At 41.0% G+C, this 19,585-nt stretch overlaps 1 protein-coding gene across 12 annotated transcripts in view; it reads right to left on the reverse strand.

The window, feature by feature from the left end:
* The window catches only part of USP40 (ubiquitin specific peptidase 40), an 81,320-nt gene extending 61,735 nt beyond the window's left edge, over positions 1-19,585 (reverse strand). For 8 of the 12 annotated variants that reach the window (XM_047773804.1, XM_047773806.1, XM_047773805.1 and 5 more), the window contains exons 1-8: positions 19,047-19,585; positions 18,138-18,355; positions 15,464-15,531; positions 13,663-13,776; positions 11,167-11,331; positions 9,006-9,152; positions 6,544-6,687; positions 3,590-3,718 (exon numbers count right to left, since the gene is read on the reverse strand). In XM_047773804.1, the coding sequence (XP_047629760.1) occupies positions 3,590-3,718; positions 6,544-6,687; positions 9,006-9,152; positions 11,167-11,331; positions 13,663-13,776; positions 15,464-15,531; positions 18,138-18,336 (966 nt within the window). In that variant the 5' untranslated portion in view covers positions 18,337-18,355; positions 19,047-19,585. Of the gene's footprint in view, positions 1-3,589; positions 3,719-6,543; positions 6,688-9,005; positions 9,153-11,166; positions 11,332-13,654; positions 13,777-15,463; positions 15,532-18,137; positions 18,356-19,046 lie in introns of those variants that run through there. The other 4 variants (XM_047773820.1, XM_047773808.1, XM_047773807.1 and 1 more) reach the window with 4 other exon arrangements.

Below are 19,585 nucleotides of genomic sequence, written 5' to 3' on the forward strand. Positions count from 1 at the left end.
TAACCTGGGAGAGACTGCAACACACGGAACATTATGTGAAGTTGGTCATGAAAGTTGTTCCTTGTAGACAGCACCTAGTCGGGAACACCTCCTTTAAAGGGAAGAAGAAAACGCCAAACAATAAACAGAAAAAACACTATCTGGCTAGAACTAGAGTGTCTGGAGTCCTCTGCCTCTAGGAACAGGAGCTCTCCCAGGATAACAGCAATAAAGAGATAAGAAGTGTTCAGCAGGTGTACCTACTGAAGTTGAAATTCTTAAAGCACTCATCATTGTCTGAATACCACAAAGCTCGGGATGAAAAGTTAGTGATTCTTAAAGAACAAAGAAAAAAAATAAAACAAACAGGATGCTTCATGGAGGCCATAAAAAAGGAAATATAAAGACACAAACAGAAAGCCACCCTCAGGCTGCCCTGCAAGTCCTGAGGAAGACCAGATAGAGCACCACAGCTTCAAGACCAGAGAAGCAGAGCAGAGAGCAAAACCGAATGAAAGAATGCCCGTGAGCCCTCTCAAATCACACAACGGAACTGAGAAAAGGGCCCGACACCGCTGATCATTTCCAAAGAAATGAACACAAAACTGCAGAGATGCCCAAGGAAGCACAACCCAAAAGAAAGACCCGGAAGAAAGAATCATTACTTTTGAGACATACGACCCCACTGCACAGTGAGACTCTACCTCTGTGTGTGACGTCAACAATTAACTTAAAAGAGAAAATGCAAATAAATTTTATGCATCAAAAGACTGAGGATAAGTCCCACCATCTACAGAAGTGTCTGAAATCTCACCTTGGCAGAGGAAATGCCCGTAGCTGGCATAGAGGAAAGCAGAGACACACCCACAAGGTGGAAGCTTAGCTGGCGTGGAGGGTGGGAGCACTTTCTAGGACTGAAGAGAGACAGGGCCATACTGAGGAAAACGCTACCATAAATGGAGGCCTCAGTGGAAGAAAAACACCAAGAGCTACAGAGGACCAAGCAAAGGGAACAAAATAAACGAAGAACATAACTGTTCATTATGCCTGTTCACAAGCATCTATGAGAAACTAAGAAAAGGCTTCAACTTCATCTTTGGACAGAAGGAAATAAAGTTACTCTAACTGCTGGAAAGGGGTGGGGGAGAACGGCTGCCCTAGAGAGTAAGAGTCACCGCTGCGGCACCCTGCGGCCCTAAGGCAGCAGTGTGAAGAGGAACAGGGTGAGAATCGGCAACCGAGGGCGGAAACATGGAGGAATTAGGCCGGAGGAGGGAAAGAAGGGCCTCACTCCATCTGACCGGAATGTGCCCAACAGGCCAGTGTCCAGCCTATTTGGCACAAGCATTTGAGAGAGATGCTTCTGTGGCTTTCTTAACCCAGGACTGAGTAAACGTAGCTGTAGCAGTTAAAGAAATGGAAGGTTAAGGAAGAACTGGAAAGATACAATATTGGCTTTGTTCTTTTTTCTTTTTTTTTTTTTTTGGCCTTGCCTGTGGCATGCAGACGGTCCTGGGCCAGAGATCAAGCCTGAGACACAGCAGTGACAACACCAGAACCTAGAACTGCTAGGCCACCAGGGAACTCTCAACATTGTCTTTTTCTAACAATGTCTACAATATATGAGGGTTTAGCAAGATGGTTGATTATAAAACCCATGTACTGAAGATATACTTCATTACATACCAAGACACACTTCAATGTATCTTATTATATACAAAGATATACTTCAATGTATCACGCACTTCAATATGCCAGCCAAACTGAGCAAAACATGTACATCTCTCCATACGTCCTAAGTACTACTGACAGGATGCTGGAAACACAGACAGATGTTCTGAAAAGCCAAGTGAATGTGAACAAATCTCCAAAACAGGTGGTCCTTGGAGCTCCCATCACGGCTCAGTGGTTAACGAATCCGACTAGGAACCATGAGGTTGCGGGTTCGGTCCCTGCCCTTGCTCAGGGGGTTAAGGATCCAGCGTTGCCGTGAGCTGTGGTATAGGTCGCAGACACGGCTCGGATCCTGCGTTGCTGTGGCTCTGGTGTAGGCTGGCGGCTACAGCTCCGATTAGACCCCTAGCCTGGGAACTTCCATATGCCGAGGGAGCGGCCCTAGAAAAGGCAAAAAGACAAACAAACAAACAAACAAACAGGTGGCCCTCAGAGAAGCCAGGTTACTACACCTGGAGCCAGTATTCATTCACAACCCTGTTAACTGTCTGACAATCAGCATTCTACCTCCTAACACAATGGGTTGTAACTTGCATATTGGTGTTTTAGTAAGTTTTAGTTAAATTTTAGAAAACTGGCTGACAGTTTGGAGTTGGTGTATAATGTAATTTTTCCTACTGCTGATAACCAGAACGAAATTCCCAATGAGTGCTTTCTCTTCTAAAATTATGAAACTTTTTTAGATGACATTAAAGAAGCTCTAAAGAACAAAAAGATGTACCTTGTTTACACATGTAGATTCAAAACCCCACTACTTTTATGTATATGTGAGAATAATGACAAGACAATGCTAGAAATGTTCATAGAAGCATAAAAAGCCAAGACAGGCAAAACTCTCCTGAGGAATAACAACACAAAGGGAGACTTGCCCTACCAGACAGCATGACTTAGTATAAGGCTACAGAAACCAACGACGCGGCATTTGCCTAGGAATAGGAATAAAAGAACCTAACAATAAGAAAAACAGACTACAGAGCCCCCATATACTCGCATATAAGAAAACAGCTGATATGACAGAACTGGCATTGTAGGTCGGTGGGGAAAGAATAGATTATTCAATGGTAATGGGCACTGGATACCCAGACGGAAAAACAACTTCATGCCATTCATAGCAAACCATTCCAGGGGACTGAAGTTTCAAATGTAAAAGACAACTATAAAACTTTTAGAAGACAACATACGAGGAAAACCTTTGGTAGCTACCATGAAAGACAAAGAACAGCTGAGGAAAGTTTACAGATTAAAGGAGACTTAAGATATAAGTCTTAAGTCTCCATAAAACCATGATCCTGGACTTGATACCAGAGTGGTGAAGAAAATGCTGTTGACAGATTTGGATGAGACAACTGCCAAAATCTGAAGGGAAAACATTTATTAGGTAATAAACAGTATTATTTTAGTGTCAAAATTCCTGATTTTGATCTACATTTATGTGAGAATGTCCTGATTCTCAAGAAATAAACACTGAAGTGTTTAGGGGCAAAGGGGCCCAATGTCTTTAACTTTATTTCAAGTGGTTCAGCACTAATAATGATAATGTTAACTCTGTGTGTGTGTGTGTGTGTGTGTGTGTGTGTGTCTGTACAAGGCATGTACCTGTACCAATGTGGCAAAATGTTAAGTACTAGAGAACCTAGATGAATAGTATGTAGGTAAACATTTGTACTATGCTGGTTATTTTTCTCTAAGTGTGAAATTATTTAGAAATAAAAAATTTAAATTATTAATTTAAATTAATATCCTGTATTAACTTTTGGTGCCTATAAGAGTTTTCTACAGAATGTATATAAATGGCAGAAGATTAGCCTTACCAAAATAACAGGGCTAGAAAAGGAAAAAATTGCAAGGTACTTTTAAAATTAATTTCTATACTTACTTGAAACTGCCAGTTTCCCAAATGATCAACGTCTTTAATATACACATGATAGTGTCCTCCATAGCAACCACCCTTGTGTATAATAACCGAGAAGAGGTCGTACATATATTCCAAGTCATCTAATTCACTCTACGAGAAAAAACATAAACACTGACATAGAAACGTCACTGTTTATTACTGTTATTTAGGGAAATTATGGTAAATTTGAATAATCAGTTTTAAATTTTCAGATTCTTAATTCTGAGACTGAAAATTATCTATCATTGATAACATGAATCACACTATATACCAACCAATTCTGCCTTTAAGCCAAACCCCTAAAAACATATATACAAACAACATGTTATTTTTATGTATTTCAGCTAAAATTTTGTAAGACAAAGTGACACTACCTTACCAGTGTGTGACAGAAAATGTCAGCAAAAGAAAACTATATTCTATTAAACCTACTACGCTGCTTTATAAACATGCTCTTTAGGGGTTGAATCTGTCCTGTCTTTCAACTAGACTGTCATGCACCTCAGAGTTAGAGCCACCCCTCCTGACCTCCGTCCTCTCCAAGTAACAGGAACTTACAGCAATTACGAATACTAGCTGGTTTCATTCTGATGCAGTTTAGTGGAATGAAAAGCGTCTTTCTTAATTCTATAATCAATCTTTTCTATAGTTAATGTGCTCTAACACTATGAACACCTACCCTGGCATTAAAAAAAAACTACTTTAAGAGATACTTTGCATACAGATGCTACTTGCTATCTGAGAAACCTACTTGCTTAAATTGTACTTTTTAAGTAAGCAGTACTTTTTAAAATTAAAAAATTTTTTTTTTCTTTTAGCAGCATTTTTTACATGTCTGGTTCAGGCTAAACACAAGAGAGATGTAAACAAAGATGCAAAGTGATAATTTTTTTCATTAATACAGAAACCAAAAAGTAAAATTATTGTGACTTTCTTAGGTAAGTGTTCAATTTTCCAGTTCTTTTATTTCAACATACGTTAAAATCAAGTGGCAAACTAATTTTTATTTTATTTCTATTTTTATTTTTTGGTCTTTTTGTCTTTTTAGGGATGTACCCACAGCATATGGAGGTTCCCAGGCTAGGGGCAGAATCGGAGCTGTAGACCCCAGCCTATGCCAGAGCCACAGCGACTTGAGATCTGAGCCCCATCTACGACCTACACCACAGCTCACGGCAACGCCAGATCCTTAACCCACTGAGTGAGGCCAGGGATCCAACCAGGGTCCTCATGGATCCTAGTCGGGTAAGTTAACAACTGAGCCACGACAGGAACTCCAAGTGGCAAACCAATTTTTAGAAATGGACAAAAAATTTTCTATATGAGATGATGGATGTTAACTAAATCTATGTTGGTTTTGTTTCAAAATATATGACCAAGCCATCATGCTGTATACCTTAAACTATTACAGTGATATTTGTCCATCTCAATAAAACTTAAAAAAACAAGAGAATTAACTCAACTATCCTGAAAAAATTTTTTTTTAGGCAATACATAGGAGGAGGGGAAAACCCATTAACTTATTTTGGAAAAACTGTTTATTCTGTGTGTGCCAGTAACAGGCTAAGGGCCAACAAATTAGAACCACTGAACAGTAATTAATAACAAAACCAGAAACCTTGGTAATTAGTCTTGAAGTAGAAGACCCATTTGAACTTAAGAATATTTAAAAAAAGATTACTTTTACACAAAGAAATTTAATAACTGGCTAATAAATGTTCTGGTCTTAAACCTATAAAAAATAATCTGTAATAAGGACAGCACCAGTCCTATCACTCTGATCTTCGTATGTACAGCAATTACACAGAAAATATTCCCAAAGAGCTTTTAAAGCAGGCTGATTATGTAATTAGCTTTGTGTGTGTGTGTGTGTGTGTGTGTATAAAACACTTTATTGAGATATAATCCACATGCCCCACAATTCACCTACTTGAAGTGTACAATCCAATAGTTTTAGTATATTCAGAGTTGTACAGCTATCACAATAAACTTTATTTTCATTACCTCGAAAAGAAACCACACCCACTAGCAATCACTACGTCTTTTCCCCTCTCCCCAGTCCCTGGCACCACCAATCTACTTTTAGCTCTATAGACTGGCTTATCCTGGACATTTCATCAAAAGAATCATGCAAATGTAGTCTTTTGTCAGTGACTTCACTTAGTTTGTTTTAAAAAAATTTTTACCCATTTTTTAAAATCGAAGTATAGTTAATTTACAATGTTGTGGTTGTTTCGGATATAAAGTAATTCATTATACATAAATATATATCAATTCTTTTTCAGATTTTTTTCCATTATAGGTTATTATAAGATACTAAATATAGTTCACTAAACAATAATTTGTTTTTAAAACTTTCTTTCCTGTGTCTTAAGGATTACAAATTCCACACTAGTAAAGTTCCAATTTTTTGTTCACTTTCTAGATGTGTAATTATTGCATCTAGAGTAAACTAAATTCAAATAGCAATGTACTAATTAATGGTAATTTTTCCTAATGCAGGGTCATTTCTAATTCTGTCCTTAAATTTTCATTTCAAAGATTTTTCAAGGAGAGTTTAATAACAAGAACTGGAACAAATACGTACTTTGGAAATTCAAAAGGGCTGAAATAAACCAGTGGTTCTCAGCCAGGAGTGACTCCCCCGCCACCGCTCCACCCCAGAAGACAGACATTTGGCAAAGCCTGAAGACATTTCACTACTATCGGGGGGGCAGGAGTGAGAGACACTCCTGTCAACCAGGAGGCAGAGGCCAGGCATGCTGTTCAACATCTTACAACACACGGGACATCCCACCACAGCAAAGAATGACCGAGTCGACGTGTGAACAGTGCCCAGGGTGAGAGAGTCTGCACTAAGCCATCCAAAAATCAGGTCAAGAAGAGCCACTCTTGAGAGGGGAAAAGAAAGACTTTCAAAATAAAAGAGTTCAAACCTGTTCACAAAAAGGCTTGAGGTTGATCCGGAGAGGGAATGTATAGCAGCTAGTTTCCTTGTATCGTTCACACTTCACAAAATCAAAATTAAATCTTAGTAATGAAACAGTGAGAAAGGGAGGCAGCTTACGTAATTTGGCCGACTGTCAAAAGAAAAAATGTTTGTCTTTTAAAAGCAGAATTATATAAAAGAATACATACTGTTTCTTAAGATGTAAAAAGGTAACCCATGACAGTGTTTTCAAAAGCATTATGTCCTACAGTAACATACACTAATCACATGCATTCAACACAGCTCTTGATAAAACATCTATTTTATGAGGCTAAAGGTAACATGACTCATTTATGCTTACAACTAAAAATTTAGAATCAATTTATTTTTTTTTCTTGTTTTTTTTTTTAGGCCCGCACCCGGGGCATATGGCAGGGGTCCAAACGGAGTTGTAGCCACCAGCCTACACCAGAGCCACAGCAACGCGGGATCTGAGCCGCATCTGTGACCTACACCACAGCTCACAGCAACACCAGATCCTTAAACCACTGAGCAAGGCCAGCGATCGAACCTGCAACTCATGGTTACTAGTCTGGGTTCGTTAACTACTGAGCCACGACAGGAACTGCCAATTTTATGTTTTAATGTCACTACCTGATGAGGGCGCCCCCCTCTAAGAGGGCCTCTTTCCTGCCCCAGCCCTGGCCTTTCACCTTTCACCTCCCCCTTGGGTGCAGTCTCCACTTGACCAGCAGACACACAGTTCTCATTCACTAAAGAACCAGAACTCAGAGTTCCTAACCTGCAACCTAGGGACCTGTTTCAATGGATCCAAACTCTCGAAACTGCATGAAAATTGTATATGCGTATGTATTTTTCTGGAGGGAAGAACCACAGCTTTCATGAAACTTGCAAAAGGGTTCTAACTCCCCAAATGTTGAGACCCATTGATTGGGGTTTTACAGTTACCGTTCCTAAAAGCAGATAATAAGATATTTTGTTTTAGTGCCTCACTTTAAAAATAAAACACTGGAGTTCCCATCATGGCTCAACAGAATGAACCTGACTAGCATCCGTGAGGACACAGGTTTGATCCCCTACACGTTGCTGCAGCTTCAGTGCAGGCTGCAATCACAGGTCGGATCTGATCCCCAGTCCAGGAATTCCACAAGCCAAGGGATGGCCAAACAAAACAAAACAACCTCTCTCTTTGGGTTTCATGATGGGGCAAAGGCTGGATGGAAATAAATAAATACTAAACAATATAAAATTCACTCTGGTTTCAAATCCCACTGTGAAAGTTACAGGCCTGGGTTTTTTTTTTTTTTTTTTTTTTTCACATTCTCACTTACAATCTCCAGGATCCAAATCAATACTGTGTGCTATTCTCTGTTGGAAAATGCAATGCTGTCAATCCTAGGACTAGTGCTATCTCTCTGTCACAGCAGAGTATCTGCAAAGATATGTCCTTTGTGGTGGCTCCTTAAGATACAGCTCAAACCTCTGCTTGAACTGAGTCAAGGTTATCACGTTAATCAACAGTCAGTCTTATCTTCTGCCGGCAGTGACAGCTCCTACTGCAGGTAACTGCAACTAGGCTGATGCCATATTGCAAAAGAAATCAGTTGCCTAAATCCTGCCCTCTTTTTATCCTCTATTTTGCTTTGTTGTACAAAGAGAAAACCTAAAGTACTCTGTCAAGCCCTTCAGTTAGCAAGTTAAGCATTTTCAACTGGGGGAGGAGGAAAGGACATATTTGCTAGAGTCAGGGAGAATACATAAAGATACTGTAAAATAACTGCATATGCTGAAAATAAAGAAAGCCCTCTATTTTCATAGTGGTAGACCAAAAAAGGAAAGCTCAACCAGCTTCCTGGATGGCAGAAATAAAAACACATTGCCTCTGGAGTTCCTGCTGTGGCTCAGTGGTAATGAACCTGACTAGTATCCACGAGGATGCAGGTCTGATCCCTGGCCTTGCTCAGTGGGTTTAAGGATCTAGTGTTGCTGTGAGCTGCAGTGTAGGTCGCAGACACAGCTCGGTCCTGTGTTGCTGTGGCATAGGCTAGCACCTACAGCTCTGATTGGATCCCTAGTCTGGGAACTTCCACATGTTGCACTGCACATGCGGCCCTAAAAAAGCAACACCATCCTCCAAAAAAAAAAAAAAAAAATTCCTTCTTCCTAATTGTAACTTGCAAAAAAAACCAGGTTTGTTTAAAAAACGCTAAGGTACAAATACATTTTTCCTGGGAGAGAAAGAGGTTGAGAGAACTGTTGGGTTGAAAGCTTAAAACAAAATTCTTTACTGTAAAAAATTATAGTTTATATAAGGTAAATCTTTCTAATCCTTAGTACTAAGAGCTTCATGCGTATCTCTAAGGCTTCATACAAGTGATTTCACTTGACAGACCTTCCTGCACCAAGCTCCACGTGGGCACCCTCAGAAAAGGCAGGACCTATCTTTACCTTTGCTGCTTTAACCAGCTTGTCACAAGTTCCACAGTGGTATAAGTTGTCATAGTCAAAAACTTCCTCTTCTACATACATGTTCCAGAGGGCATCTTCCAAACTTGATACATTCTTGACAGCCACTGTGAGATCTAAGAAGTCTTCCTGAAATATACATGAATATTGAAAAAACAAATCCGCAGAGGTTCACAAACATATCAATTCATCTATATACTGAGAAAAATCCGATATTTTTTTTCTAAAACACTGTATATATGAAGGTATTAATCTCTAATCAGATACTGTGAAATTCATAATAAATTATTCTTTCTAAGCCAAACTAGAACTTAGGTTCAAATACATGAGAAGCCAGTTTCCGAGCTCACTGTAGAGGAAATATAACCACCCACTGGACCCAAGAACTGAGAGGCACACAGGTGCAGGGTCTATCAGTGTCGTTGTAGTCCTGGCTGACCCAGCAAGGCCAGGGCGGACTCTAATGTAAACTGCTCCTCGTCTTCTGCTGGAGCTGCTCTAAGACACCAAGGACGTTGTAAGAACAAAATTATTATTCTGAGCCAGGACAGAAAATTGAAGAGGAGGGGGAGTTCCCATCGTGGCGCAGCAGAAACGAATCTGACTAGGAACCATGAGGTTTCGGGTTTGATCCCTGGCCTCGCTCAGTGGGTTGAGGATCTGGCATTGCTGTGAGCTGTGGTGTAGGCCTGCAGCAACAGCTCCAATTCGACCCCTAGCCTGGGAACCTCCATATGCTGCAGGTGTGGCCCTAAAAAGAAAAAAAAAAAAAAAAGGAGGAGGGTATTCTGCAAAATGAGGGTCTCCACCAAATTCAAGTTGAATTAACAACTCATTTCTAGTAATAAACAGTTAAAATTTGACAAGTTTAAAGCATATTTATACTTTTTGTGTGTGTTTGTGCAACAAGCATTACTTTAAGAGATTATGGGAATTCTAAAATAACAGCACTAATTAATTCATAGTAGAAATATAAAGTAATAAAAGTGACATTCATATATGGTTTAAAATATATATATATGAAAAGTTAAAGCATGTAATTTATAATCTGCCTTCATATACACTGTTTTGAAATTCCTCCGTAAATTATTACATTATAGCTGTCAATCACACAGTAATTCAAAGACATACAACATCTTAGTTTTTCCAAACTAGGCTGGCCCAATCTTCTATTAGCACAGGCAATAAGAACCAAAAAGCATTTTTTTATGTCCAATACTTATATAAAAAATAGAAAAAAGGGAAATATACATATATATTCAAAAAAAGGAATTAACGCAATGTTTAGAAAACTGCATTTAATTTTTTACTCAGTCAATTACAGAAAACTTCCCTATCTTTTGTCATACAGCAAAGATTTTTTTTTTTTTTTTTTGGCTGCAACCATGGCATGTGGAAGTTCCCAGGCCAAGGACTGAACCTGCTCCACAGTTGCAACCTGTGCCACAACTACAGCAATGTTGGATCCTTAACCTGCTGAGCCACATGGGAATTTCCAGGATTTTTATTAAAGGACACCTATTCAGTGATGAAATCATTTGCTAAGATTTGGAGTGCAAGCAGTGATTATTCTATTTATATGAGCAGATTTCCAACGAGATGAAGTGGGCAATCTCTGTCATGACAAAGACTTGAAGGTTGTACTAGTTTAAGCAGGATTATAATAGCTTTATAGAGATATGTAATATACAAGCATAAATACATACATATGAATGAACTTTCTGAGGGCTATTAATAAACTAAATCCAATATTTACTTATAGATGTTGGTCAATTTAAGCATTCCTCAGTATTCTCTATTTTATGACTTTCCTAATTAACTTTATAATATTCCAATCACCAATCATGATGGCTTTTTTCATGAGGCCCAGGATCTCTACCTGTAAACATCCCCCAAATCTACTTTCTAAATATTACAGCACTACAGAAAAGACTAACGTTACGTCTTAAGATAGCTACTTCTTTCAGTTTGCATGGAAAAATCTGGATTATAAATTCGTAATCTGAGTGTAGTAAGAGCACAAGAAAAAAATGATAAAAAAGTAATAAACACTTTAATCCTCACGTAGCAAAGACCACAGGTTTAATTACATGAATTATAATTTATGATTTAACTTATTACTAAAATACTCTTGCATATTCACCTGCTTTTCACTGACATTCTTACAGTCTTTACAAACAACCTGGTTAACAATGGTTCCGTGATACAGACGATTGATGAGGTCATGGCCGGAGGTCCCAACTAAAGAAGTTTCCAAAGCACTAAAGAGAATTCGATTCAGTTCCTGCACATCATGTTGCCTCATTTCCTATAAAACAGGTAACTTTTAAATGTAATTTTGTGCTTCAAATTTTTAAAAACAGAGTTTTAAAGTGATATTAGTTAAAAAACACAAGATTTATCTAGAAGTCCAAAGGCAAGGATGGCTAAGCTAAATGAGCCGAGAGCAGGGAAAGAGATCATCACCTATTTTCACTTTTACTACAGAGTGAAAATATAAACAGGCAGTGTTCACTGTGTCCACAGAATTCAAGTGACTGCAGAGAGCAGGTGCATTTACTCTGCAGGAACCCATACACATGGCCAGGCCAAGAAGGAGAGAGACGGAAGGAACTCAGCAGGCCCTGAGCGCTCCCTCGAGCTGGCAGCCTAAGCACAGCGGAGCCTCACTTAGATCAGAGGGACTGGTGAGCACCCTGAACTCTCAACATTTGAAAAGAACAGTATTTACTGCTTCAACATATAGACCAACTGAAGCAAGACTGACTGATACGGCCTCCTCTAATCTTCCATGAGTCATGCAACTGTGTGTGAACAGACTAAACTACTCCCAAAGAACCATTTATAAATCAAAGAGGAGAGCAGAGCAGTGTCTCCTGGACTCGCACATGGATGCTGTGAGTAACTGTGAGAAGAAAGGTCGAACAGAGGTCATGGCACGAACGGAAGGTGCAGGAGGAGAGCAGTGAGGGAAGACAACTTTAAAGGGAAGTTTCAAGTGAAGAGAAGCTGACAAAGTAGATGAAAGCTGGAGAAAGATGTGGCACCCAGGATCTTCTTGATTTTTAACATACAAGCACCAGATGATATAAATTTCTCTGGTATCACTGGCTCTGATGGACAGAAAACTTGTAGAAGTTTTCAAGCCCTGTTTCTGAACAGCCTACATTTGGCAAAGTGCTCTGAGACCCTCTCCACCATATCAAGTCCAGTCCCAGAGGGCTTCCTGCAAGATTTTATCTAGAAATAAATAAACAGGTTTTCACAGCTTTAAGAAGTATGAAACCAGCAACTTGGTAAAAGCTCGTGATCAGAACTAAAGGGAAAACTATCAACTGGTGACTAGATTAAAAAAACAATCAAACAAACCAAATAAACGCTGTGGCACATCCATCCCATAGGATATTATCTGGCAGTAAGAAGCAATGGAGTGCCGATACAGTCTGCAAGTGAGCCGTGACAACTCTACTGAGAGCGAAGGAAGCTAGTTTTCCTATCACACATCACATGATAACCAGGTACTCTGGGGAAAAGGCACGGAGGGTGTGTGTGTGTGACTGCTACTGTGTATGTGCTTCCTCTGGGGATGGTGAAAATGTTCTGAAATTGACTGCAGTGACGGTTGGAGAACTCTGGGAATATACTAAAAGCCCAGTGACCTGCGCCCTTTCAAAGAGTGAAACGTGGGGCATATGAGTTGTATCTCAATAAAGTGGTTTTCTTTAAAACAAGGAAAGAGAATTAACCCTAACCACCTGCCCTATGCCAGGAATTCAGCAACACCGTTTAGGGAATGCATGCTAGCCCCGTGTACTTCCTTCCAAGTCCAAGCTATACTCTTTAACCACACAGCACGGTCCAGTTAATCAATGTTCTTGGTTGGAAGACCACAGTTCATGGTTTATTTCTGAGGACAACATAACTTTGACTTTATTCTGCGATGGTCTCCCATACCCTTGCCTGTGCCAGAGTATATCCATTCCATAAAAAAACTCAGTCCTGGCTGTGATTTTACACAGCCCACAATTTATCGGTATTGATGACACACATCTGTACTTGTTGCTAACATTTCGTGTTTGTATATAGTGGGATACTCTTTAGGAACTCAAACAGAAAAATGAGAGAAAGTCCACACACAGCAAGATACAGGATGAAAATGAAGAGAGTCAGGACAAAAGCAGGACAGGGAAAATGAAAAGACCTGCCAAGAATGGTTTCACTGTTTTGCTTGAAGCAAATGTTCCAATCACAACACCCAGATTCAAACACAAAAGCATGTCATAAAGGCAGACAGGATTTTTGCCAGTCAGCTCTTTCAGGTGATTAGCAGTTTGCTATAAAAACGGTAATTTCCATGTACTAGGTGTTAGATCTCAACTAGACTGTATAAAGGGTTGAAACTGTCAAAATCTGCTCGTATACTCTCCCTGTATCCATAACCCTTCCCCCAACCCCAAATCACACCCATTCATAAAGTCCTACATACAGCAAGTGTCTAAAAAATCCATTTCTGGCTTGTCATTATCTACTATCAGAAGTAAATATTTAAACAATATCTTGAAAGGGAGTTGGATAATGTGATTAAGCCAGTGTTCATCCGATTGCTGGTAATTTTCCATGGAGAAGCTGACCTTCATACCTCATTGCTGGTCCACCCAAAGCTGTCAGTGAGGTCTGCTGTGGATGCAGCTTCCTGGTCCAAGAGCAGGAGCTGTGCAAACAGCCGCTGTAACTGTAAAGGTATGATTCGGACCTGAACGAGAAACAAGTGCATTTCTATATGAAGTTCTTCCAACACTGGCTGGGGCTTTTTCAAGGAACTGCATACTAGTTTTCTCAGATCTCACAGCACACTTAGTTCATTCAGGAGAAAGTGAAAAAGACTGTCAAGGGTGAACTGAGATTCAGCTTTCTCTGAAAATTCTAATACAAGAAAAAATTTAGCTATCTTAAGTTTTCCACCTTCTAATAACCACCCAACTGATCACAGACTGACATTAACTTGTTTCTAATACTTCTTTCTCTAAAATATCTCAGATACAGACATACTCCAGGAGGCATTTTCTAGTCACAAATATTTCACAGAGCGGGCTGCCCCCTGCCTCGCTTTCTTCCTGCCAGGCCACGCCTGCTCCCATCCCTGTGGTGAGAGCCTGGCCAGAAGACTGGATGCAGGTATCTAAAGAGGCTAAATCTTAAGAAACTTTTATAGCAACTCTGTATTGCCCTTTTTTTTTTTTTTAAGGGCCCCACCTGTTGCATATGGAGGTTCCTTGCTCAGGGGTCAGGAATCGGGAGCTGTAGCTGCCCGCATATGCCACAGCCACAGCCACATGGGATCCCAGCCACGTCTGTGACCTATCCCACAGCTCATAGCGATGCTGGATCCCTAACCCACTGAGCGAGGCCAGGGATTGAACCTGAGTCCTAATGGATGCTGATCAGATTCGCTTCCACTGAGCCACGACAGGAACCCCATGTGTTGTAATTTTTACTATATCCTACAAAAGTATAGTCTGCAACAGATAAAAAAAATAATACGCAAAAACAGGCTCATTGCCACACAGGTTGCTTGAGAAGCACTGGACTGGATTACGAAAGACTCCCATTAAGAAGTACACATCTCAGGAGTTCCCATTGTGGCTCAGTGGTTAACGAATCCGACTAGGAACCATGAGGTTATGGGTTTGATCCCTGCCTTGCTCAGTGGGTTAAGGATCTGGAGTTGCTGTGGCTGTGGCGTAGGCCGGTGGCTACAGCTCTGATTTGACCCCTAGCCTGGGAACCTCCATACGCTGTGGGTGTGGCCCTAAAAAGACAGGAAAAAAAAAAAGTAAGAAGTACACATTTCAGCCTGAGAGCAGTCTGAATGATGTTTAAGCAAGAGAGGAAGATGATTAGATGTCCATTTATAATAAACCAATTCCTTACTCAATTTATTTCCAAGATACCAAATTAAAAGAATACTCGTCTCTAATTTTGTTTTTTTTTTTTGGATGCTCCTGCAGCATGCTCAAGTTCCTGGGCCAGCAATCAAACCCAAGCCACAGCAATGACCATGCCGGGTCCTTAACCACTAGGCCGTCAGGGACCTCCGAGGTCTCTTTTTTGTTGTTACAAACAAGTGCATTAAGTGGATTTTCTGGTAGGCTATAGTGGACAACTGGCAAATACCTCCTTAGTGGAGAGTAAGTTATGTCTATAAAGCAGCAGCAGCAGGAGCACTACATTTGGAAAAGTAATTCTTTTTGGAAGGGAAATTCCATTACCAACAGGGTATAGGCCAAGTCACTTTCTAAAAATAAAGATCGTATTTGATAAATAATAAAAGCATCGATTTCTATGAATAAGCAACTTAATTCTTTCCTTAAAATATTTCCTGTACTCCAAAACAAACAAACAAACAAACAAAAAAACCCTTCAAACCATAGATTTAATACCTTTGCATCAGGCTTATCCTTATCCTCTAATGAACCGAGCTCCTCTGGGCCAAGAGAAAACAAAGCTTCTAAACAAAACAGTAGAATCAGAGATGTAAATGACATTATTTCATTTTTGAAAACTGTTTTAGAAAGCTAAGACCACCAGTAAGTAAATACCGATTAAAGATTCAAAAATACGATCATGACAATAATTATATCCTTACTCTATGCATTTTCTCCCTGGTAACATTATTTGTAACCACTGACTTCCAGGTGGGAAGCTAAAGCTTCAACACGGAAGATCTGTAAAAGGAAAATCATGCGTATACGAACTGCGACTTCGGAAATCTGTGATGGCTTCCTGTTGTCACAGTGGGTCCCAAAAGCCACATGAGGAATATTAGGAAACATACAGCACACAATAGTGTCACATATATTCATTTACAAGCCACATCCGAGACTTCCAACCATTCTGTCATGAGAAGGAACACATTTAACTCTAAGATTATGCCCTTTCCTTTTTCGGTATGAAAATCTTTTTTGAGGGGAGCAAGAGATGGTGGCGACCTTACCTGGAAAAATAAGTTGGCAACCCAGGCTGGTCTCCAGGATTATTTTATAAGTCCGTGTCTAGGCATGCTAGCCCATGGGGAATATCTGAATCGTGTGGGAAGTCTGTATTTAAACAAATAGGATCTCCTACTGGGAGACTCTGAAATACTCCAGGGAGAGAAGAGATGGCACAGGCATTGTCTCCCACTGAAAATCATCACTCCCTTAGCGATTATTGTTATGTTATGCTCCTTCTAAGTGCTCAGCAGGAACCGGGAAAAATCTGCATGAAAGTTATAAACACAGGAGTTCCCATCGTGGTGCAGCGGAAACAAAGCCGACTAGGAACCATGAGGTTGCAGGTTCAATCCCTGGCCTTGCTCAGTGGGTTAAGGGTGTGGCATTGCTGTGGCTGTGCTGTAGGCCGGCAGTTACAGCTCCAATCTGACCCCTAGCATGGGAACCTCCACATGCCACAGGTGCAGCCCTAAAACGCAAAAAAAAAAAAAAGTTAAAAGCATAAAGGCTAAAGCATACAAATCATACAGGAACTTTCACAATCATCTCTCATTACTCTCAGCTATACTGAACTGGGGTCCAGCGGAGCTGAATCCAGTTCTACTCCTTTACATACAATTCCAAAAAGCTCCAAAAATTTCCCCTCAGTTCTCTGCCAGTCCTCTCCCTTTCCAAATTATACCTCCCCTTCAAGCATCAGGATCATGCTGAGCCTTAAAAGGAATGCACAACCCACGCCAGTCAACCCAGGTGCTTGGCCAGCCAACTCCTTTGCTAGAGGAAGAGGGCCTGGGGCTTTCAGCCCTGGTCTTGGTGGTGCTCTCCGTGACCTGGCCACCTTCCGCACCAACTGCCTTCTTCAGTCTTTTTAAGGTTATTTTTCTACTTCTAGTTGCCCTTTAACTTCAATTATAGTAAAACCTGGGAAAGATCTAACCTCCCTAGCACTTCCAAAGGTGGAATTCCTGAATGCATCAGGGAGTTACTTTTATGAAGGGGATGGAGTCAAGGACAGAAAACAACACTCTCAAATTCCACAAGCAATTCAACCCATCAGGATGGCCCTGGGAAGGGGTTAACACAGTAATTATACACTAAATCTCTGGAGGCAGGAAGTCTTTCGAAACCTCAACGCAACAGAAAATGCCAGAAAACCTTGCTCAGTTTGGTAGTGGGGAGGGGGATGAGATACTGGACACAGGATATGAACACATGTGGAGAGCTGGGCTACAGTCACGGGGCTTTGCAGCTGGGGCCCCAATCAGAGCCATGTGAAGACAGAGGAATGTTCACAGTGAAATCTGGGGAACAGAGCTAAGACCCTTGTGAAGGAAGCGAGTGCCGAGATGGGATGGGACAAACGTGTAGAGAAACAGGAGGGGCAAGAAATCAAGGGCCCAAGCAGGTCAGAGTGGCTTCCTATAGATGGTTTCTAGGAGAGCCCCTCTATTCTTACAGCAAATCTCCCTTTTCACTGAGCTCCTTTGAGTGGTTTTGTGTTCCTTGCACGTGGTCCCTTACTGAACAACTTAGCTCTCTGGAATTCAGCACCTCCAGATTCTAGAAAGGTCACATGAAGGCGGGGTTGTGTGTTAACATTACATCCCCAGTGAAGTCTGGGACAGTGAGGTCTGGGACCAACAGCATTAATCAAGGACTTAATATTCCTGTAACAAATGGATGACTATCCACCCAAATGAGAGAATTAAGACTATAAACAGTCTCACATCAGGTCAGTCTCTGAGGCCACCCAAGTTCAGATGAGATCAGGACGTCAGAGTTTTCTGGATTTTAGAATGGCAAATGAATGACCGCGGACTGTATAAATACTGTAACTCTGGTATAAGTGTTATTACTTTGGAGAAACTCAAAAATACAAACGGTTGGACAATAACGAAGGCTGGCACTCATGAAAGACTGGACTTGAAGCTGCATTTTAAATTACAGGAATTAATCAACTTAAACTTCACGTTTCTCTGTGGAATTACCAATTTAGCCACAACAGACATATACTGTGGAATACATGTTTAAAATACTTTGTCTATTTGTGATTTTTGCATAATTAATTACATGTAGAGATGTGGGTACGTATTACTAGCCAAATGCATGTAACATAGCATACCTCTGAATTCAGGTGTGAAATGAAGAGTCTGAAGAAGGGAATTGAGGTAACAGGTTCCACCCTGATTTCTGATTCCACTTAAATTGGTGAATTCTCTAGGAGCAGATGGCTCCAAAGTTTTGGTCTTTAATTTCTTCCCTTTTCCATAATGATTATTTGACACACTGGAATAGTCCTCTTCAAACAGATCCCCAAACATTGTGAAACTAAATTTTACCCTTAAAAAAAAAAAAAATGACATGTTATATGAAGGCTTTTATTTTTAAAACAGAATTTCCCCACCTCTCCCTGTCTTGTACTTGGGATTACCTATTCTAAGTCACTACTAAGAAAGCAGAGACAGTAGTTTGGGCTTTGGAGGGAGCAAGATCAAAATTTTTTCATCCCTGCTCTGCACTACCTGTGTGATCTTTCAGATTACTTAACCTGAGGTTTTATAAGTGAAATGAGATACCAACTGTCATGCGGGATCATTTAAACAATCAAATGACAATAAATGAAAGGCACTTAGGGTACAAGGGTTAGTTAGCCCCAAATAAAGGACAGCTGTTTTTATAAAAAGGCATATTGACATCACTACTGAAAGAAGAAAAAAAACCCTCAATACACCTAATCTTCTGAGAGGGCAAAGCCAATCCTGGGTTCTCAGGGCCTGGGGACCATAAATCACTTCCTAAAAATCTCTGCTTCTCACACTCTTTGTACCAGATTATTGGCACTTAAGTTAACAGGAACAAATTAATCTTTATAGCAGTTTAGTCCATGGTCCCGAAGCTGGGGAGCCGTAAGGAGAGTCACTGGGGGAAAAAACCACTGCCATTAAAGCCACCGAGCCTAGAGGGCATCCCTGTGTATCCGGTGACCCCAACATTAGCTCTGGGGACCGAGAGGATCCACTCAAGATCTCACCTCGAAAGTGGAGGAGGGTCTCTTGGAGAGGAGCAATGCAAAACGCCTAGCCCAGCTCCTAAATAACAGGAAGCGCTGAAATGCTATTATTTTCTTCTTAAACCCGTTCCCCAGAAAAAAAAAAAAACAAAAAACACCACACGCAAAAAAAAAAGAAAAAAAAGGAACTTGGAAAGTGTAGCCTCGGGCGCGTGGTCGTGATTTCTGTCTCGCCCACTCCACGGTCGAGGCCAGGCCCTCAAGCCCTCCAAGCCACTACCGAGCCCCCGGGCGCGAGGCGGCAGAGGCCCCAGCGGACGAGGAAGGCAGACTCGACGCCAGGAGGACGCCGCACCCCGTGGTCGGCCCGAGCAGCTCCTGCCTCGCCCTCCTCAGGCGGTGCCGCTCTCACGGTCCCTACGCCTCCCTCGTCCCTCCCAAGACCTCTGGCCGCCTGACCCACTTACTGCCTAAAGCCCAGACCCCCGCCCCGGCCAAAACTCGAAGCGAAAAAACTCCCCACAACCGGACGCCGCCATGTTGGCGTGGGCAGCTCTCCC

Source organism: Phacochoerus africanus, chromosome 3, assembly GCF_016906955.1.
Source record: "Phacochoerus africanus isolate WHEZ1 chromosome 3, ROS_Pafr_v1, whole genome shotgun sequence".
Classification (NCBI taxonomy): Eukaryota; Metazoa; Chordata; class Mammalia; order Artiodactyla; family Suidae; genus Phacochoerus; species Phacochoerus africanus.